Consider the following 22,775-nt stretch of genomic DNA (forward strand, 5'->3'; position numbering starts at 1 on the left):
GGACCAAGGGACCAGGATGATGCAGCAGGAAGTGGTGCTGGGGCTGTGGAGCCAGTGAGTACTATCCCTTTCCTGTCCCTCCAGAAAAACAGCTTTTATTTACAGAATGTATAATTACTGTAGAAGACTCCATACAACTGCAGTAATTCAGAATTTGTAGTCAGAAATACCAGTTAATGCTGTGAGAAGGCATTTTCTTGTCTTCAAATACTGAAAAACAATTATGGTTTGCAGAAAATAGATTTTCTTCTTTGCAGATTTTAAGAAATGTTGATGCTTGTAGGGACTATTAGAGCCATGTATTATACATATATATACTGCAACTCTAGTCTAAGAGTGCACCTACTCTAAACAAGATGCCAAGATATCAAGATACCAAAATGGTAATGCAAGTTGGACTATATTACAAAGCAAGTACTATGATAGCTATAGTGTAATCAATGTAAGTTGAAGGTAATTATTATTTAATAAATAGACCTGGAGGACAGGGGAGGGGAGTAGAGACTGGCCCTTTAGAGGAGAATTTAGTGAAGCTCTTTTTTATTGACGTGTTTGAGTTTTCCCATGTGACTGGGATTATTATATGTTCGTGCTGTGCTAAAGCCGCACAATATCCATGGAATGTTCAAGAGTGGTACAGAATGTTTGGGTCCCTGTGTTTAACATCTCAACACCATGCTGGGCTTAATGGGAATCGAGCACCCCCTGCTGGGTCACCAGTAACCATTGCGTCCACTGCGGCATACAACATTCCTTTGTGGTGCCCCATCTAACCAGACACAACTTCTGAGATCAAAATCAACCTAAGCATTACCAATAAAACAAAACAAAACAAAATTAAATTAAATAAATGCAGCTTGTTTCAGCATGCCACTCATTAAAGCGCAATTAAAGACAAATCAACCAAATCTGGCTGTGCTCCAACCATGCTTGCCCTTGTCAGACCGCCACCTATTTCAAAGCGGTAATGAAATCTAAAACCCTCAACCCTGAGGCAGATGACCCGTGTGACCCTGCTGCTTGCGGTGTGGCTTCAGGACTTGCTGCTTAGTTCTGTTTGTGTCGAGATTAGTTGTAATGTAAGGGGTCGAGGCCTTTGCTTTACACTCTTTAAGTTTTCAAAATCCTTTAGTTGTTTAGTCATTGTCTGTTTTTTAGCCCTGTCATTACTGGACTGGACTGTTCGCTAATAAGCCTTTGTTTGGGTCCAGGAGTAAAGCAAACAGGCTTTCACTGCCGTTAGGTGAAGACACCAGTCCAGCCTGACCTAGTCCTTTTCTCTCAACTCCTTCGGGTGACTGCGTTTGTTTGACCTTGTTATCTGCAGATGCCCTTTAAAATAGTATTTAGTTAAGCTAATTACAAAACAATATTTTCTGAAATCCCTGGTTCACAGGCTTAGGGGGCATAAGAGACCTGAAGGTAACCACTGTCTTTCAGCATGTACAACAAAATCTTCCTCACAATTCTTCTACTTGTTCTTGGTGAAATAACCTTCTTTCTTCCAGACCGAGGGAGCGTTGTAACAGTACCATGAGTCTTGTACTTCTTGATAATAGAAGCAATAGTTTAAATCTTCTTGTAGCCTTATGACAACAATTAATTTTCTGCCTAAGGTCTTCAAATAGCTCTTTACTTTTTCCCATATTGACTTATTGGTAATGACAGCAATCATACTATGACTAACCCTTTTATACTCTCTAAGAATGTTAACCTACAATCCAGTATTTTCTAGACTTTTCTAAAATTAGGTTCTGCATTATCTTACTGAAATTTCTAGCACCTTGTAGACAATACTATCATAGCATCAAAGGGTAAGGGTACTTTTGAATTAACATTTTTGGAATTTTGTAAAAACATTGTCAGTGCTTGGAAATTCTGGTCTGTGATTGGTTAAAACCTCATCATAGGAGGAAAAATAGATTGAACTATTGCCCTAACATCCTTACACCACTGGGCAATTGTCTCCATCTGTCATGTGATTGGTTCACATCACTGTCATTGTATGTCGCAGTATGAACTTCAAAAACATTTACTGTTATTTACTTATGCTGTATCAGCTATATTTAAACAAAATACTGTAAAGCCATAAATATTTGCGACCAAAACATTTGGTGAAGCACACCCATAAAACCTATTTTGTTATAGAAATGTTGGCGACCTGTTGCACTGGTAGTAGTTCATGCCAAACCTGCTTATGTTTTGGGTTTTTTTTTCACACTCGAAAAACTCGCATAATAAAAGGCTTGCAAATATTTATGTCTTTACAGTATATAAAGTCATATTTACTGTCCAACCTTGCCACTCTTATTATTTTGACTGATTCATATATTAAATATGTACTGCAGACTCAGCTAATAGTGGAAATGAAATGCTCCCTGGAAGACTATTGTTACATCCAGGGTGCATTATAGCCCCTGTCGGTAACAATAGTCTTCCTTCAGGTCAATCATTTTCCACTATAGAACCTCTTCTCCAGTCCATATTTACTATATATAGATGGTTTAACCAGACTACACCAAGCTTCAGTCTGTTTGTGTTCAGTAAAAACAATCTTTACATACCCATTAAGAGCCGAATGAGAGACTTCATGTCTAAATCAAAAGAGACATATTGGTGATCTAAGTGAGTCATATATTCACTTAAAAAAAAAAAACACAGCAATTTTTTATGAAATTGTCTGACCCTGTTTCTGAGACGACTGAGGACTGAACGGCAGGGGATTCAGGGGAGGATCGAGATTGAGAGCTAACAGCCAATGAATACTAATACTAATACAGTACCTGTAAACAGGACCGTCACTGTGGGGGAGCCCCACGTAATCAATGAGGTTGAGATTTTATGCCACGAAAGAGAAATGACCAAATGACTTCGTTATATAGGTCAGTCCTCATGAGTGTCATAGAACTGATAAAACACAAGATTCCAGGCAGCAACCCAGGCCTTGCCCACGATTTTAATGGATGATTGGATTATGTATTACTTCTGAGGGCTTATTGCTCATTACTTTGCAGTATTCCTGTGTTCACAAACTGTGCTGCAACCAGGCACAATGTATAGCAGAAATACGATCACAAAATGAAACGCAGAGGGCCGCTGCAGTCGTTGTGTTCATGTTTACTGCGTGATTCGTGGATTAACAGCAGTTGCAGATCCTTTCCAGGTACTGCTGGTTCGATGCTCAGTGTGTGGTTGTTTAAACAGCGGTATGTCAGTTTTGTGAACTTTAGTTTGAAATAGTAGTGAATTTTATTATAATTATAGAAAATTCTGGCAATTTTAAAATAGAGCCATAGAGTTGGTGTGATTATGACAACACAACTAACCAAATTGGTGTTATGCTGCTGATTCATATTGTTTGACAGTAATGTGTTTTTATATACATAGCCCATGACACCACACTGGGATGAGCAAAACAAGTGCTGCGGTTTTGATGAATGGACATATTGAATAAATATTTCCTTTGCAAATAATATTGAAAGAATTTTACAAGACCCCGATATAAGGTTGTATAAGGCTGAATAAATCACCTATCTAAACAACTGAGAGACAAGGTGAAGAGTTTAGCATCCTTTCACTGTGTGAGTGGTCCCTGTTTCCATGGACCTACCACAAACATGCTGTAGAATAAGGAATGGTGTCTTACTGCACACACTCATACCAGTAGGAATGTGAATGTAAACTTAAACCAAAAAAAAAACAGCAAGGGACACTCCCAGGGTCATTTTGGGTTTACAATATTGGTGTACAATGTGAAGTGTAAACTGAAGTCACACTATCTCGTGACGAATTAGGCTTTATGGTTTGTTTCTTTTAATTCCTTTTGAGGAACCCTATTTCATGTTTATTTAGAAAATAAATAAGTTGAATTGTCAATAAATAAGTTTTTAAAAAGACAGCCCCATATTGTATATAAGACAGTCATACACTCAGTATGTCATTTAAGACAAAGTAAGTTCAAACTATAAAGAGGCGTTGTCACAAAGACGGCCAGAGTGGGTGGCGTCAGACCAGACAGGAATTCAAAACAAAGACAGTGGTTGATGAGGAGCTGAGTGCAATGGCTGCACTCAGCGTTTATTAACAAATAAAAGGGTTGAAAACAGCACAAAACACGGGATACGGCACTTCACGCCAAAATAAACAGGTAGACAAAACGGACAGACACTAACAAACAGGGACGAACAAACACGGTGAGTGAAAACACTATTTACTTTATATTTACGTTCTTCCGTTCTTATTTTAACTCTCCTTCTCCACACTCGTTCTCCACTCACCGAACACCAACCCCGACTGAGTGAAACTGTGCATCTATATATACTGTTGTGCTGGGATTCAATTACTAATTAATTACTCACTTGAATCCCAGCACGTGAATTCATTACGTGCAACCCCGTGCCACACATTATACACATTTTATCTGCACGTGAAGTGATGTGCCATCCTCGTGCCTAAATATAATTATACACTTTAAACACACGTGAAACACAGACCCGTTTATATCCCGTGTACCAATCTATACACCAACATTAACATACGCACGCATATACACAACACAGAACACACAAATGCACACAGGGGCGGGGCACTTTGCCACAGGCGTGCAGAATAAATGGGCTTCATATGAAAAACATAAAAGAATTTACAGCAAAATTACCTGAGAAAGTTGTTGTGCTGTGAACGATTAGAATGTTTTTTCAACTAGTCTGAAATTTTAAAGAGTAAGTAGTGAGGTTCTGTAAAATATAGCGTTATACGCCCCCGCATGTTGTTACAACTGTTTAAATAATGTACCTGTAATTGTTTTTCATTGCTAACATCCTGACAACTTTTTTACACTTATAACTTTCAAGTCTGTTTCAAAGCTCTTTTCAAAATGTCCTATCTAGTGCACTGGGTTTGGGATCTGGCCTCTAAATCATTGCAGGAAGAGCGATATAATATTTTTTTAAAAAACATAACAAATGCTCTGGCTTTTCTGTTCCATACCACATCATGGATCGTTATTGCTGTGTTACCTGTTTGACAATGTGGGCAATAATCTTTACACTATCAGTGCACTAAAGCTGACATTTTGAAAAGAGCTTTGAAACAGACTTTAAAGTTATATGTGTAAATACACAAATGAAACAACACTAAAACTCCACATTCCTGTGAGAATCATACATTTATAATGAAATAATCCTCAGTGATTGCCCTGGAAAAGTAGAACGGTAAATCTTAAAATTGGTTTGAAAATAGGAATGTGGTGAAACATTCCTGCATTTGAATATCTCTTCACCACCATTACATGCTGTAAAGGTGATGTGAGGATAGTTTATGATAACAATGACAAGGAACTGGAAAGCAGAAAGGGTAATGGTTCACTGGCATTTGCATGGTCCTGGACACTGTTCCTATAACAAAATGTCAGGTTAGGGAATAATAGAAAGCACTCGGAGAAAGGGGAAATGTCTCAGTGTTATTTGTTCTGACAGCCACATTTCCGGCAGAAAAAGGATAGTTCTCCACCATTAGAAAATGAAACACAGCTCATGGAAAAGTCAGGAGCTGTCTTTATGGGCTGCTGTGTACGGCCTGCGAGATTATGTTATAGTCATTATAACTGCGCATTGCTCTCAAGGTGTTATCAGATTAAAAAACATGAAATAGTTTGGTAATTTTGTTGGGTGGTTCGAGAACATAATGTCAATGTATGAAAGGCATTCAGGAAAACCTGGAGGCTTAGTAAGATTAGCAAGGTATCCCCTTAGGGCATGTCTGTTTTTTCAATGTTTTGGCAAATTCTTGTACTACATACAGTTCACATAAACTGTTTTAAACCTTTCTACACATTACATTAAAAGAGTTTACCAAAGAGGATATTATATAAAAAAAAAAAAAAAAAAAAAAAATTATTTGCAGTGTGTTGCTGTAACTTCAAAAATATGTAGGTCACTATATTATTTTGAACAACAGAATCATGTCAGATGACTTGTGTGTTTTACCTTTTTGCCTGATTTTTTTTCTGCAAAGATTGTGGTCCGTTTGAAATAAGAGGGAAATAACATCTACAGATCAGTGTCAGATGTGTACAAATGACGTTTTGTAAAATAAATATATAATTTGTCTTTAACCTTAATCGCAATAGTGAGAATTTGAATTCAGTAAAAAAAAAAATAACATTTTTACCTCGCAAAAAAAAAATCAAAAACAACAGCCTAAAATTCTTTATTATTTATCAGTGGATTTACCCCAATATTATAGGGCCCATGTTAATTCACTTTTCTATGGTTATATTCAATCAAACTTAAACAAAATAAAGTGTGTTTGAGACAAGTCTGGAAGTCTGATTGAATAGTGACAGGGATACAAAACCATACAACAATTCAAACACAGTTTTAACACAATTAAAACACAAGCTAATAATAATACCTGAATCACAGCATAAAAGTAATTAATTACCTAGTAGAACAAAGCAGATGAAACTGAACCTTTTCTTCCCTTCAATTTATTGACACCATTTCTAAAGCAGTTAAAATAACTCTTAATAATAACACATTCATAATTGAAAAGTTAAACACTGGGTTTATTTATTGCAGATCATAATACTTCATTGTGTTCTTTCTATAGTCATCTGACCAAAACATGTTGATGTATATATAATCAAGACACAACACCCCCATCACAATTTAATAGACATCAAGGTACGTATGCATGTATGCATGTATGTATGTATGTATTTCTGCAAAGCAAATTCCTAAAATTTAAAATTATACAGCAAAAATGCAGTGACTGCAATTGACATAAAATAAACAATTACATAGTTCTACACATCTTCTCTATCGAGATACTTAATTCTTAAAATGATCACAGGTAATTTAAATCCCTGTGAAGTTTCTAGTTTTTAAAATCAGCAGCAGTTAAAATCCAAAGTGCATCAAGAAATTAGGGATAAATGGTTTCTTATCGCTGGTAATTCATTTCCAGGCAGCAGTGCCGTGTTGTTCTTTCACAAGCCACATGTTGTCAATCACTCTGCCATTCTGTAAAGAACAAGAATACATCTTTATTAGAACATGCAAACTCCACGGGGCGGGGGTGAACTCATCACCCCATGTCAGAAAGGACACTGTGTCCCTGGAGAGAGCCCTATGAAGAGCAACCAGGGCTTAAAGGAATGAGCTATAAAGAACTGAATCTATTAAGCCAAGAACCAAAAAGAATCAAGGGGAAAAAAAAGGGGTTAAAAGGGGTTGGCAAAGTTATCCCTAACCAATAAGCGCAACACAGAAACCAGAACCAGAGGACAGAGTTTGAAATTAGGTGGACATAAGACTTAGGACAGAGGGAATGAGACACTTCTTTCAGGGGTGAGGAATGGAGTGTGTTAGCTAGTCATGTGGTTGATGCTGAATCACTGACAAAGAAATCAATCGGTTACTAGGAACCGGACAAGCATTGATCGGCCCAAATGCCTCCACTTGTTTGTAGATTGTCTTATGTTCTTATGATAAGCCTCAGCTGGATTTCTTTAGAGCCTTTAGAACCTATAAATATGTGCAATCAAGGGGGTGTCTGCTGTCTGTGCTTGAGAGAGGCGCAGGACTGGGGCAGGGGGTCAGGTCAGGGTTGAGGTGCCAGCACCCTGTTTTACTGTAGCTAGTGCCAGTCCCTCCTGCACTAAATTGACAAGAAAAATAAACTTTTTTTTACTGACTTGCATTTTTTTTTTTTTTTTAAAGAGAGTCGGTTAAGTTAAATGGCACATTTTACACCGTGATTGCTGAGTAAATGTTTGGAAAGTACAGTGTCATTTTTTGGTAATTATACTGTACTAATTAAGTGATTATTTCAGCACTACTTGGTAACTATTTAGCAGTTACTGTCATTCATATTACAGTCATTCATTTACTACCGATGAAGAACAACCGGGTGGGATCTTTGTTCTTCACTTTACCCCCAAAAATCTGTTTCTGACATGCTGACAAGACAGGTACAACACCATTGGTCGTGAAATCATCATTTCAACTAATTCAGTGGGTTGAAACACATGTCTTAGTTTCTCCTAGCTTTTCCTGGAGAAAGGTTTGATGTTCAAGGAATATCTTTGTAATAACTCTTTCCATTTTTGCTGTAGGCAGCAGTGCTGAGCTAGTGATATGGATCTCAGTTCTGTGTACGGCCCATAAGGCAGACTGCAGGACAGTTGAGCTCCCCTTACCTGGTCATCAGACACCTGTTCCAGGTAGAGGTGAGTGCTGTTCAGGATCTGCATGCGGGTGTACCCATAATCAGTGCTGCGGAAAGCACTCCAGTCCCTGGGTGCAGGGATGAACCCATCGTGTTTCTCTCGACACCCCTACAACGCAGAAATGGAAATGTTACTGTACTGCTATGAACATACCCTATTCCTTTCACAGAAAAAACTGAAAATGCCTAAATGAATGTATATATATCTCTATTATTAAGGTTTTTTTCTTTAATCATAAACTTCCAGCATGAGATTAGTTCTAAGTAACCATGTTTATCATCAGCCTTATCTCCCGCTCAAGTGAATCAGATGCCTGTGCTGTTGATAGTTTTACTGTAAGCAATGCGACACATTTCATGAAACCTGATCATACCATTTGGTGTTAAGGTTTCAGAACGATAACCCTCCACAGCTGTACCTACTGATTTCAGCAAGCTGTTGCGTGCCCCACTGTGTCAGGGATGGACGTTCCAGGTACTTTATATTGTATCTCTACAAGAGGTGAAGCAGTAGAAGCAGGAAATTTGCAGATTGATAACAGTTTGTTGCTACAGCTTGGTTTTGCACATGCTTGGAGATTGTATCAAATTTAAATGTGGTTGTGGGGTCCCAGAGTGGCCCACTCAGGGAGATGGCTGTGTGATCCTGCCAGGTATGCTGTTTTATAGGTTTTTTTAAAGCATTTAGGAAATATACTTTTTTTTTGCATGTAACCAATGCTCGTACTATAAAATCCACAGCAGACGATAAGTACAGGGAAGTTCCTGTTTTAAAATGAAATCCGCTTTTGACAATAACTAACTTTGATTCTAATCATTAACACATTCCCTTTACCTCCTGCTTTCCAGTTAAACGCAGATGATGCCCCACTTCCCTGTCCTACTGATCTTAGGAGCCATAGGTCTATCAGAGACACTTTAAAATGGACTATTCCTGGAGGTCATCCACATTTATGCACCGTTTTTGTGAACTGTCATCTTGTGCCAAGATTTCAACAAGCCACTTTTGGCGGCCATTCTTTTGGCTGTGTGGCATCGATCATAGGTGTAATTTACACTGGGGACGTGTCCCCCTCACTTTTTCAATGATGGGGAAATGTCCCCCTCACATTGCAGGAGTACTAAAACTTTTACTTCACAATAATATATTGGTATTATCACTACTAGTCAGTATAGAAGTACTAGTCAGTATAAAAGTCAATCGGATCTGGGATCACTGGAGCTGGATCATGAGATGGTGTTTTACTATGAGGACCTGGATCAGCCTCCACTGATCCGTAATGCTGATCCAATCCTGGAGCTGCACACACCTTAACTGGGGAAAATGACCAATGAGAAGTGAACATACGTGGCACGTAGTTTAAAGACCCCAGCTGACACATTTGTACACAGTCTGAGATCACAGTAATGTTGGGGAAAAATGGCAAACGGATGGACAAAGATAGAGGAGGATGCACTACGTTCCTGTATCCAAAACACAGGAAAATGGTTTAAGTTTGTAATTCACCATAGCTTGTGTTATAAATAATTTACTAATGTTATCACACTGAGGTTTCTGTCTACTTACAGTTTAACTTTTCATTTTAAATTGAAACAGTAAACTTAAAGCACCTTTGTGCCTTGTGCAAATAAATATAGACATCAACTAAAACTAAATACATTAGGAAGAACTTTTTACACAATTATTATACCAAATTAATCATGATATATTACTGATTCTAAATTATTTTGCGTGTTTAAATACATCACAGACTCTCGCATCTCTATTTATCAATGTTCCAAAAACTCACTCTTGGTCACATTTTACTAAACATTTTTAAACTAATAAATCAACAGTTACCATAATGAACATGATCTTATTCATCATAGTAAAGTTAAGCTCTTACCTGTCAACAGGAACATGTTAAAGTTTACAACTCATTGTCTGCAGCTTGGTGTTACATTATCGTCGATACAGTGCGGTTCAAGCTACATATGCATATTTTAAGTGGATGGAACCTGATAATGCTTTTTTAAAAACATCCTTTTCTTATACCAATAAAGTACTAGCATCATTTTAATAGCAAAACTATTTCAATTGTGGGGAACTCTCAATGTTTCTAGAAATATATTTCAAGGGCAATTCTCATCCCTCTCATTAAATCTGCATGATGCCACACTCGCTCTAGCACTCAACGCTGCCTCAGGGGCTAGTCGTACTAAAGGGATGTGATCCTGGATCCAAGCTCCGATCTGAGCAGAGCTTCAGTGCTCTTCCAAGACTAGAGCCATGGCTTCGGAATTCCTGCGACTGAATAATATAGCTATTTGCCACACTCATGGCAACATAGTGCCAACAATGTATTGTTTAGAATGATTGCCGCAGGAATGTCTTTGGATCTTTTAATTAGACATACAAGGGATGCAATGTTTTGTTATACTTGTTTGTAACATATTTTATTATTTCAGATCTAGTAATCTTCATGCATGCCCCAGCTACAGAAACTGCCCCCCCCCCCCCCCCCACACACACACACTTTTGTAACAGAAGTTACGCCACTGCACCCACCCTTGGAAATTCACTGCCTAAAGCTATTAGAGATAGCCGTTCTATTACTGAGTTTAAGTTCAACTTAAACAACATTCTGGCTGTCTGAGGGCCTTGATGTCTGGGGATGTGGTCATGACTAGGCTTTGAGTTTTGTTATTTTTTGTTTTCTTTTATTTGATTTTATTGTAAATAGTTTTGATAGGTCCTATCGTTTATTCTTTTTTTCTGTGGTTTTCCTGTGAAATGCCTTGGAATCATTTGTAATGACATGTGCTCTATACTGTAAGTGTAAGGGATACAATAGAGGATCTTGAACATTGGGTTCGTTACATTTCAGTTCAGTTCCTTTGGTTTAAAACATTGAATCAATTTGCTGACTGTTTATAGTTATCTGGAAGCAAATGTACTAAGCTTGTTTGGGTGTGAAATGGAGTTTGTTTTCATTTCCGTGTTTTTTCAGGACCGAGTTAATTTGTGTTCACATTGCAATGTGCACGTTTTTTTATGATTAGTGGACCAGATCTTTACACTGTTTGCAATGCATCTTGGTATATTTTTAAGATGGCAGTGATTGGGGGATTGTCAGCATGTGTTTCAATGTTTTACATTTATCGCTATTGAAGCAATCACTGGGGAGAGCACAAGAGCTGGAGGAAGAGCTTTCACTTTGTCAAGTTCTGTCTGGATTTTGGTGTCCGACAAAAACGGGGATACTTTTAGAAATGATTTAATTGTCCATATTTTTCCCTTGACGTGTAACGATACCAATGAACTGCATAAAAATAGCCGAGATACGTTTTCTCCTCATCTAGCTGCAACGGTCCACATGTATGATTTGTTTTCTGAGTTTTCTGAGTTCCCCTGTTCACACTGAAGTTTAACAAGCGAACCAAACTCAGTTCATTTGCCAAGCAAACTAAGACCAAATTAACTTTGTTGTTCACACTACAGTGCAAATGAACAGAATCCTATTGAGTGCGGAACCAAATCCCCTAACAAATTTAGTGTGAACAGAGCCTTACGGAGTTCTATCACCCTTTGTAATAAAGCAGCACTATGATACTTACTGCCGATCCTGTGATGATGTGAACTGGAGCCCTGGGATTGACATAAGGGTGCTCCATGCTGCCATTGAAGACCTGGAGAAAAACACAACAATATTAATAACATTCATTTGTAGTACTGGCTGTAAAATCTAGGACCATACTCTGACATTTTTAAACAAAACATTTGCGCATACATACAAAGGAGTCCTTGTCACATCACAAATTCACTGCAGACCAACACTATTTGTAAGTTCTTGTTGTTTCACATCCTATAGATCCTCAAGGGTTAACTGTTGTGATATAATGAGCACTTTCTCTTGGTTTGAAAGTGTTGTGGTGGTTGCTTGGTAGCGCTACAAGTATTAATTTGGATCTGCCTTATTGTAAAATGCAGAGATAGTTATCGTGCTGCATCACGTCAGCTATATTAATTTACTTGAAATCCGTAAACAGGCCAGAGCCTTTCATAGGTGTGCTCGTGTGCCCACAGCTCCAGATCGACCCCTACAGGAGAAACAAATAACAGCATGTGTTCCAGATACTACAGTTTAGGTTTATTAAAGATTCTATACAGGAGCAAGAAAAAAAAATCCCAATATGAAACGACAGACAGAGAAATGCATGTTCATAAAACATACTTCTAAATTTAGCTAGCTGTTTATAAATAGTCCCTAAATCCCTTGTCGGTGAGAAAATGTACATTTGCACTGAGCCGTTCTTTTTAATGGTTCATGGTTCGCATGGACTGCCAGGAAAGATCTAGGCGGTACAATGCTGTACTGTTTGACACTGACTTACAAGAAACTAGAAATGAACACTTACAAAGCTCAGCACATGTGAAAGGGAACCATTCCAGCTAAATTCTAACTTATAAGCACTATTTAAAATGGTTTAAAGTTTCTTCAAATTACTTGTGCACCTTACTAACTGTAAATCTTTTGTTGAAAGACCTCCATTTGTAATCATCTGGAGACCATTTAAAACAGAATCCTTTGACATATGGAACTGACATAGTGGTTTTGTTGGTGCAGTCGTTTAATAAGAACATGAGAGAAGTTATGAACGAGAGGAGGCCATTTGGCCAACAGTGCTCTTCTCGTTCGTAGAAGCTGATCCTTCTCCGAAAAAAAAATGATCCCAATGATTCCACAGTAACCCTGTGGCTTAGTAACCCACTCCATACACTCACCACTCTGTGTAAAGAAGTGCCTTCGAACCTAATATCTAATGTGCGCTTTATGAATTCTTCATGAAAGTCACATTACCATAATCATAGAAGAGTTTTTCCAGACCCGGGGCCACAGGCATTGTATCATTGCGTCCCACTCGGACCTGGGATAGAACAAGAACAATTGAACTGAAGCAAGCACCTGGAATAACATGCAACAAACCAGCACTGACTGTCACACCACACCGTAAAATACATACAAGCAGAGAAGAGACATTTTTTCTTAATTTTCAATGGTGGCAAATCGTACATCGGGGTGCATGTGGCACTGTAAAAAAAATACCTTTATTCACCATATTGAAGTTCCTATAGACACCATGGACTGCACAACCATTATATCTCAAACTTAATTAGCTCAGTCATTAGGAAGAAATCTGGCATACCTTCTGCTCACTGAGGAAAAGTGAAAGCAAAGCATATACCAGTACTGAATGTAATTACTTATATGTAATACAAGTGAAAAAACAGCTATTTGTATCAGCAATGGTAAGTATACGTAGTGGATAGCTGATTCCCATCTATTGGGTACGTTATTTATCATGGTGTATTCCAGCGATGAAGGTTTTTATAAATGTAAATTCATTTAATATGCTTTATTTCGAGTGGTATAAATACATTTCCTCAACACAGGTTTAAATAATACATTACAGGTGCCAGTACTATGAAAAGGTCCTATGTCTCATAACAGAATAGAATCTCTGCCAATTGGAAGTCAGTGCTGTAAAAAAGGAAGTCAGTATGACCAGCATTAACGTAATAGGAAGAACTTCTTGTAATCAATTTCCATGTAAAGATCTATTTTACACACACACACATAATGGTACGTACATAACTCTCAAACTTGGTGCAGTCGTCTTTATCATCATTGGAACAGTACATGGGTCTGTGCGCCATGGTGATAATCCAGGGCCGTACTCTCCGGTTCTCTGGCTTGTTGGCTTCCTGGAACAGGATTGTTAGACAGTTGAATACACTGGAGACAATTAATGAAGCTCTTCATGCAAATACAAATCAAGTGCTTGTTGTTTAGAGACAAAAAAAAGTTCTGCGTTGTATTCATTTGAATCTTCAATTTCAGATAGCAGGTGATGGTAAACTTAACAGGTTCTATGCCTTGTTAATTAAGTTTATTAGTCTTCCTGTGTTCATTCATCTGTACAGTACAGTACTATATTGTAAAATGAAAGATCTGAATGCACTTGTAGTATTATCACTAGTCCCTGTCTTCTTTTTATCCTGTGTTTAATACTTTAATTGTGAAATATACAGAGACTTTATTTCAAAAGACAATACTAAAGATGAAAAGTTACTGCTGCTTCCTGGCACCTAATCACTTCACGTGTTGCAGTTCAAACCAATAGACTAGCTGCACGATGCTAGGCCTATAACACTATATTTTAAATGTTGCTGGAATTAGAGAACCAGTAATAATGTCCACAAAACTATCAATAGGTAATAAAATGGACATCAAAACATTGGTGAGCACTCCTTTAAATACCACAATCCATTGCAACCTGTCTGTATCAACTTCAAACAGAATTCCACTGAGCTTCACTGATCCAGCAGCCACAGAGAGGGGTTTGCCTTGTCACTTCAGGCTCTCCCCTCTCACTTTCCTTATCTCTGACTCATCAGAATGTCATCTACAGTAGTCACAGGGCAACTCTGTTATCGCACCCAGATACAGTATGTGATAAGAAGATAAACTGACACATAGATAATAGATAAAAATTAGGGGTTGAGCCTAAACCTAGATTTTTATTTGTATTCATAATAAATACTCAAACTTTATCAGATTCAGTTAAAATGTGATGCCATCACATACCTCACTACAGAGGGCAGCTGTACAGAAGAGCTCAATGTCATATAGCATCATAAGAGGCAAAAATGGTGTGAGCACAAACAGGACCTCAGTGTCTTCTATCAATCTCAGTCAGTCCGAGGGAGTAAAATCAGGCCTTTTTTGGTCACACGGATTGAATCCAAATAGATTTTCTTAGCAGAGTCTTTGTAGGGTAAACTCAAATTAAAATGATCTCATATTGAGCTTTATTATGAAATACTGCACACCTCTAGGTCTTTTTCAAGCCAAGAATACTGTTTGAAGATTAGATCTAGGCCGTACTCCAGGTAGAAATACACTTCGGTGGAAAGAGAGATGATGTGAGCAGGCCCGATGTTCCAACTGCAGAGAGAGAGAGAGACTGAAAAAGGCATAGGCGAATAGGCGCATTAAACAACAAGAATGAAACAATTCAGTGGCCTAGGTTGACAATAATCAGTTTATTACAAGTTCATCTTGAAGAAATAAAATGTACTCTAAGAGTAAACCTTTTTTTAAAACTTTGTAAAGTTAGTGCTTATAAAAGATGGGGATAATGGCACTGTCTACAACCAGACACAGTATCAGCAGGCAGGTAGACATCATGAGAGCTTCCCCTCACAGCTCTGCATAACAGCAAGAAAGAGAGAGCACACCACAATCATGAACTGAACATCCCCTGCCTGCCATTCAGTCCTAGGACACTCACAAGCAGTGACTGATAGTTGACCCAAATTGTGTGGTGGTTTTGTGATGAAGACCAACAGGCTTATTTCCTAAGGTCAATCGTTGCTTCCAGCTGTGAAGGACAGAGAATGAACCCGCTGTGCCGCCTAACACCTTTGCCTCAGCTGGGTTCAGATTCAGATAAAATGAGTGTGATCAGGAGAGGGAAAGAGCAGGGCAGAGTTGGGCTGGCATGCCTGCATGTCACCTGGGCTGAAGAAGAGCACTTGATCTCTTAACAATGTACTTCCCCAAGCGTCACTCTAAAGAAAATTCCATAGCCCAGAAAATGGGCTGAGTGTCCGGGAGCTGTCGAGTGTTCTTGCTACTCTACGAATGGGCTGGACTCTCAGAAGAGGACGACTGCATACCAGCTCAGTCCAGCACTTTGAGAAATTAGTCTATAATTACTTTTCATCCTGGCATAGGAAGTTGTGCGGTTCTGTGAACATTTTGTACATAGCAGGACTCTCTTCCAGCATATCCTCTTACACCAAGCCTCCACAGGGAAGAAAGGGTAGAGTATTCTGCTCATGCATACCTAGAATTTCAGCTACAGCTGTCACTTCCCCTGTACCTATATGAAAGCTAAACAAAATACCAGCCACAAAAATAAACCCAATATATATATTTTTTTGATTTCAGCTCAATTTGCGCTCTGTCTGAAGGGCCTGTTTGTTCAGTAATAGCAAGAAATATGTGGATTTTGCTCCCCTCCAGGTGTGCAGTACAGTATGGGCCTCAGAGAACGAGGACGGCCCCTGGGTCTTTTTCCCAGTGACTGAACCATGTGTTTAGCTGATTACTCAGCGTGCGTCCTTCCCATTAGGAGCGTCGTATAAGGGGCTCCACTGGGACCTGGATTCAGTGGAGGAGCTCTGGGATGTTTTCCTACCTGTACCAAAGGCTCTCAGTGTCACCCGGCATGCTGAAGCGGTTCCTGTAGTTGGAGAAATTGCTGCAAAAACAAAACAGAAGAGAGGTTGAAACAAACAGCCAATCAAAACACATGCCTGAAATATCTCCGCTACAGTGATTAGCAGAAGAAAAGTTTAAAATCTTTTTTCTAATCGCAATTAAATGTAGTGGTCATTTAACAGAGGTTTGATAAGTTTGGGACTGCAGATGGTGGCCTTAGTACTGAATACAAGGGTGTCATTTATAGTGAAAGCTTCACATTTACAGTACACCAGAATTGTAAAAAAGTAGCCTTAATTATGAGGTGGTTTATATACGGAGGTCAGGGGTTTCAAAACAAGCTGGCGACCGGCGCTATCCACCGTCAAACGATATTTGTGCCGGCTACTTTTATTTAAAAATATTACGATTATTTTCAGGTATTATTGTACAAAAAAAAAAACGTATTGCTTTTGTTATGAGATTTTGGGTGGGTTATGTCAGGGGTCGGCAAGTGATGTTTGGTGGCGGCCCCTCTGAGTTTCTTTATCAATGTATTACATTTAAAAATATAATTAATTAGATGCGCCGCCTCAGCACTTTCTGCATGATGTAAAGTTTGATTTGCATCAGTGTTTTTTCTTTTACTATTTTTTTTACTGTTAACAGTACAGTATAGATGCATTTTGTTCAGAAGCAGATTCAGCTACTTGCTCTCTATACAGTATAAATCTTGTTTCATTTTTTCATTCCATTCCTATTCAAATAGCCCAAGCCTTAATTCCAAGTATGTCGTATAAATCCAACATTACAAATATTACCGTCTATGTATTTAAATACAGACGTGCTCAAATTTGTTGGTACCCCCGCCACAAAAAATGAAGAATGCACAATTTTCTCTGAAATAACTTGAAACTGACAAAAGTAATTGGCATCCACCATTGTTTATTCCATATTTAATAGAAATCAGACTTTGCTTTTGATTTTTTATTCAACATAATATTGTAAATAATAAAACAAATGAAAATGGCATGGACAAAAATGATGGGACCGCTAACCTAATATTTTGTTGCACAACCTTTAGAGGCAATCACTGCAATCAAACGTTTTCTGTAGCTCTCAATGAGACTTCTGCACCTGTTAACAGGTAGTTTGGCCCACTCTTCCTGAGCAAACTGCTCCAGCTGTCTCAGGTTTGATGGGTGCCTTCTCCAGACTGCAAGTTTCAGCTCTTTCCATAGATGTTCGATAGGATTCAGATCAGGACTCATAGAAGGCCACTTCAGAATAGTCCAATGTTTTGTTCTTATCCATTCTTGGGTGCTTTTAGCTGTGTGTTTTGGGTCATTATCCTGTTGGAGGACCCATGACCTGTGACTGAGACAGAGCTTTCTGACACTGGGCAGTACGTTTCGCTCCAGAATGCCTTGATAGTCTTGAGATTTCATTGTGCCCTGCACAGATTCAAGGCACCCTGTGCCAGGCGCAGCAAAGCAGCCCCAAAACATAACCGAGCCTCCTCCATGTTTCACTGCAGGTATGGTGTTCTTTTCTTTGAAAGCTTCATTTTTTCGTCTGTGAACATAGAGCTGATGTGACTTGCCAAAATGGTCCCGTTTTGAACTCATCTGTCCAAAGGACATTCTCCCAGAAGGATTGTGGCTTGTCAATATGCATTTTAGAAAATTCCAGTCTGGCTTTTTTATGTTTTTCTGTCAAAAGTGGAGTCCTCCTGGGTCTTCTTCCATGGAGCCCACTTTTGCTCAAAAAGTGACGGATGATGCGATCAGAAACTGACGTACCTTCACCTTGGAGTTCAGCTTGTATCTCTTTGGCAGTTATCCTTGGTTCTTTTTCTACCATTTGCACTATCCTTCTGTTCAATCTGGGGTCAATTTTCCTCTTGCGGCCATGCCCAGGGAGGTTGCCTACAGTTCCATGGACCTTAAACTTCTTAATAATATTTGCAACTGTTGTCACAGGAACATCAAGCTGCTTGGAGATGGTCTTGTAGCCTTTACCTTTACCATGCTTGTCTATTATTTTCTTTCTGATCTCCTCAGACAACTCTCGCCTTTGCTTTCTCTGGTCCATGTTCGGTGTGGTGCACACAATGATACCAAACAGCACAGTGACTACTTTTCTCCATTTAAATAGGCTGAATGACTGATTACAAGATTGGAGACATGTGTGATACAAATTAAAGAAACTAATTAGTTTGAAATATCACTATAATCCAATTATTTATTATCTTTTCTAAGGGGCACCAACAAATGTGTCCAGGTCATTTTAGAATATCTTTGTAGAATAAGCAATAATTCATCTCTTTTCACAGCTTCTTTGCTTTATTCTATGACATACCAAAGGCATGCAAGTATATATGATAAAATAGCTTTTAATTTCATCACTTTCCAGGAGGAATGAAGCATTATTTCAATGACCTGTAAGGGTACCAACAAATTTGAGCACGTCTTTATATTGAGTTATTTCAGACTAAAGCAAAATAAATACAATAAAGAATAAAAAGATGTTTCACCTTGGATAAAGTCAGCAGCTAAATAAATAATAATAATATGTTGTCAAGTTACCCATTACAGTATGCAACAAGAGTGTAATAATATGCAACTAAATTGAGGAATACTAACTTATTTATGAATAGCATCAGTATCAAATGATAATAAATGAAATAGAAAGAATAATCTCTGAAAGGCAATATTTAAACTTGTTGATTTTTTTTTTTTTTTATGTATTTATTTATTGCATATATATAGCGCTTTTTATACAAAAGTATTGCAAAGCACTGTACAGTACATAGCAGAAAAAAAGAACAAACCACAATACATTTGTATAGCATGTCACACATACAACTGCCAGTGTCAGACCATTTAAATAACAGTATACACATAATAATATAAAAGCAGCAATTTTAAAGTTACATTAAAACCCACCAAGATAAGAAAGACATTTTATAAAAGTGCGTCTTGACTTGAAAATCAGAACGGTCCCAGCTTCCCTGACAAGCGAAGGCAGAGCATTCCATAATTTAGGAGCTCTACAAGAAAAAGCCCTACCTCCAGTGTTGTTTTTGTTGACCCTAGGAATAACCAGCAGCCCTGCATCCTGTGATCTCAGAGTGTGGTTTGGAAGACACAGGGTCAGTAACTCCTGCAAAGAAGTAGGTGCTAATCTACTTGGTAAGTTAACAGCAAAATCTTAAAATCAATTATATACTGCACAGGGAGCCAGTGTAAAGAGGCCATTATATATGGATGTTTACTGCATTCTTTCATAGTTCGGCTATCTGTAGACTCAGCTTCTTTAGAATGCAGACTTTGCTTACATTCCAGTTTGTTTATAGCTTCCAAAGGTCATTTTTAGTGGAGTGGTTCCAAAGTGTCGCACACTACTCTCTATAACTTGTGTGATATATTCAAGTTGAGTGAAATAATATAGTAATATTAGATTTCCTAGCTAAACCATACAAAAATGTGCAAGAATGCACTATTGCAGTGGGAGGGTCGAAACCCCCCCCCCTCGCCACAGTGCGCCTCGATGACATTGGTGCCACCTACTACATACTACCACATATTTCAAAATGAACTGAAAACTCTGTGAGGTGGCCATGGAGCAAGGTTTAACTGTCTAATGAAAACTACTGAGACATTTGGGAGTTCCGTTCAGCAATTCAGCAAGCCTCCAGTTGAATACATTAAGCAGCCTGCATCACACCAGTCATAGTTAACCATAGCAGTGCTTACACACACAAGCATCCCTGATACAGCAATGGCAGTTGCAGCCATGGAAATCAGTCTGCAGCAGAATACAAACTCAAATCTTGAAGCTGAAGCACTGGGACGTTTACCAGAGGGACAAAATGTAATCAAAAAAAAAAAAAATGAATTCCTTTTGATAGATGTTTTGAAACCCTGATTCCTGTTGATGTAAGTTGTATGCCAGTGTGGTCACCCAGTGTAATAAACTAGCATGTGCAAAGAATCTTTACTCTATAAACTGCACTCATGGTTTCTCCACAAATGTACCAAAAACTGCAATAGTATAACCTTGATCTGACCACTCCTGCTAAAGTCCTGAATCTCAATTGTTCCAAACATTGTGGTGGTTCTGTGACTAACCCTTGATTTAAATTGTGGCATCCCAGATTTATAATGGCTTTTAAAATGTATCAAATAAGGGGGCTCCTGAGAGGTGCATCCAGTAAAGGCACTTCGCGTGGAGTGCAGTTATGTGCCCTATAGCCTAGACGTCACCGGTTCGAGTCCAGGCTATTCCACTGCCGACCGTGGATGGGAGCTCCCAGAGGGCGGCGCACAATTGGCCGAGTGCCACCCAGGAGGAAGGAGGGATTAGGTCGGCCAGGGTGTCCTCAGCTCACCGCGCACCAGCAGCCCTGTAGTCTGGCCAGGCGCCTGCGGGCTTGCCTATAAGCTGCCCAAAGCTGTGTTGTCCTCTGATGCTGTAGCTCTGAGGCGGCTGCATGGTGGGTCTGCAGCTTGAAAAAAAGTGGCACACACGCTTCAGAGGACAGCGTGTGTTCCTCTTCACCTCTCCCGAGTCAGTGCGGGGATGTTAGCGGTGAGCTGAGGCTATTCTAAATTGGAAGAAAATGATAAAAAATAAATAAAATTGGCGACTACTAAATTTAAAAAATAAAAAAATAAAAATGTATCAAATAATAATAATAATAATAATAATAATAAAAGACCCAGCACGTGATTACAGAAAATATGGACAGTATATATTCTTCCTTTCAGACAACCCCAAATCAAAAGTGCTACTGACAGCAAACCATCCTAGCACGTGGATTACTCTAGACGGGATGCAAGGTGAGGCACATCCAGCACAGGTATTTCCTGCCTGTACAGTTGCTGATTTATACTGGCTGTGCGTTTGTCATCGAGTGAGCCAAAGCACACAGAACAAGGAGCCTTTAGAAAGGGCTCGCGCCTCGGCTTCTTGCAAACAGCAGTAGTTTGGTCTGGACTATGCTTTTTTATAAATATTTTCTTTGGCAAATAATGTGCATTATATAAAATGTACCATACAAAGAAAATGTCAGTTAACACCAGAAAAATATTATTTCCTTTCATAGTTTGATTAATGACTTAGTTTTAACACTGAGTGTAAATTGTTCGTTAAAATCTGAAAAAGACTACTAGCAATAATAATATGACAGAATACCTCAATACTAGTTACCCAGGGTGATTTATAGACCAATTTATTTACTAGACAACCCCACCCCCACCCCCCAAAAAAAAAAAAACAGTTACACAAGGTTCTTAAATGTTAGGGCAGTGATGTTAAGATCTGCCACTGTATAAAATAGATCCCAGTCTGTGCTTATACTACATAGTTACAGTAGATTGCCATGTTTTTTATAATGCTTTCAATCATGTCTTTGCTCTTTACCAGCTGCATCTTATCTGTATTGTTTCCACATGATACACAGTACAGTCACACAGCAATCTGCTGGAACTCAGTTTAATAGTAGCTTGATGCTGCCATCGTGTGTTGGAAGAGAAACTGGTTGTTACAAGAAAAGGTATCCAAAGTAAGGTAACAACACAGTGGATTTCACCAGACTTTTCAGATTGGAAAAAATAACACATTGCTGTTATATCTCTTCTGAGGACCCTGTGAAAGTGGCTGCAGTGGTTCATTATTTCTCAGGATGGCTGTGTAAGCAATCATAATGCCAAAGAAATGTTAGTGTAATGCTGCCAAAGTTGATAATAGCACTATTAAAAGTAATCTATTACAAATTAATGATTAGCGGACCTGGCATTCTTGATTACTTCTAGATTACATTAGCCAATGTAAAAAGGAAAACAAATCACACAACACTATTTCGAGGCTATAAACAGTGGTTGATTTTAATACCACACCCTCCTCCATTCAAAACTGATTTTACACTGTGTTTTGATCTCATTTCACTGTTTTGTATTATATGTAGCAATGTTAAAAGGTGGGTCTATAAATCACAGTTAGAAAACAGCTGAATTTACATCAATAGACCCCAGTGTTTTTTTATTCCTGATTACAAACTAAAACATTTTAAGTTGCTCGTTAAAAATGTGACCAACTATGCATGTCTGTCTGTCACTCTCTTGACTAGCCCCCTGGACTGGTTTACTTTCTGGTTCAAATTTACACATGACTTCACATTGTGGAAGGGCTTTCCAATGAAAAGTAATCTGTTTCTTTTGGCCCTGAAAAGTAATCAGATTAAATGTAAAGAACACATAACTGTAATAAATTGCTCAGAAAAGCAATTGC

At 38.5% G+C, this 22,775-nt stretch overlaps 1 protein-coding gene across 5 annotated transcripts in view; it reads right to left on the minus strand.

The window, feature by feature from the left end:
* Positions 1-6,544: 6,544 nt before the first annotated feature.
* Positions 6,545-22,775, minus strand: part of LOC117419410 (acid phosphatase type 7-like) — a 42,789-nt gene continuing 26,558 nt past the window's right edge. For 4 of the 5 annotated variants that reach the window (XM_034032153.3, XM_034032138.3, XM_034032146.3 and 1 more), the window contains exons 7-14: positions 16,480-16,542; positions 15,107-15,221; positions 13,865-13,978; positions 13,074-13,140; positions 12,245-12,312; positions 11,830-11,901; positions 8,204-8,341; positions 6,545-7,025 (exon numbers count right to left, since the gene is read on the minus strand). In XM_034032153.3, the coding sequence (XP_033888044.3) occupies positions 6,960-7,025; positions 8,204-8,341; positions 11,830-11,901; positions 12,245-12,312; positions 13,074-13,140; positions 13,865-13,978; positions 15,107-15,221; positions 16,480-16,542 (703 nt within the window). In that variant the 3' untranslated portion in view covers positions 6,545-6,959. The remainder of the gene's footprint in view (positions 7,026-8,203; positions 8,342-11,829; positions 11,902-12,244; positions 12,313-13,073; positions 13,141-13,864; positions 13,979-15,106; positions 15,222-16,479; positions 16,543-22,775) is intronic. The other variant, XR_009307688.1, reaches the window with a different exon arrangement.

This window comes from Acipenser ruthenus, chromosome 18 (assembly GCF_902713425.1).
Source record: "Acipenser ruthenus chromosome 18, fAciRut3.2 maternal haplotype, whole genome shotgun sequence".
In the NCBI taxonomy this organism is placed as follows: domain Eukaryota; kingdom Metazoa; phylum Chordata; class Actinopteri; order Acipenseriformes; family Acipenseridae; genus Acipenser; species Acipenser ruthenus.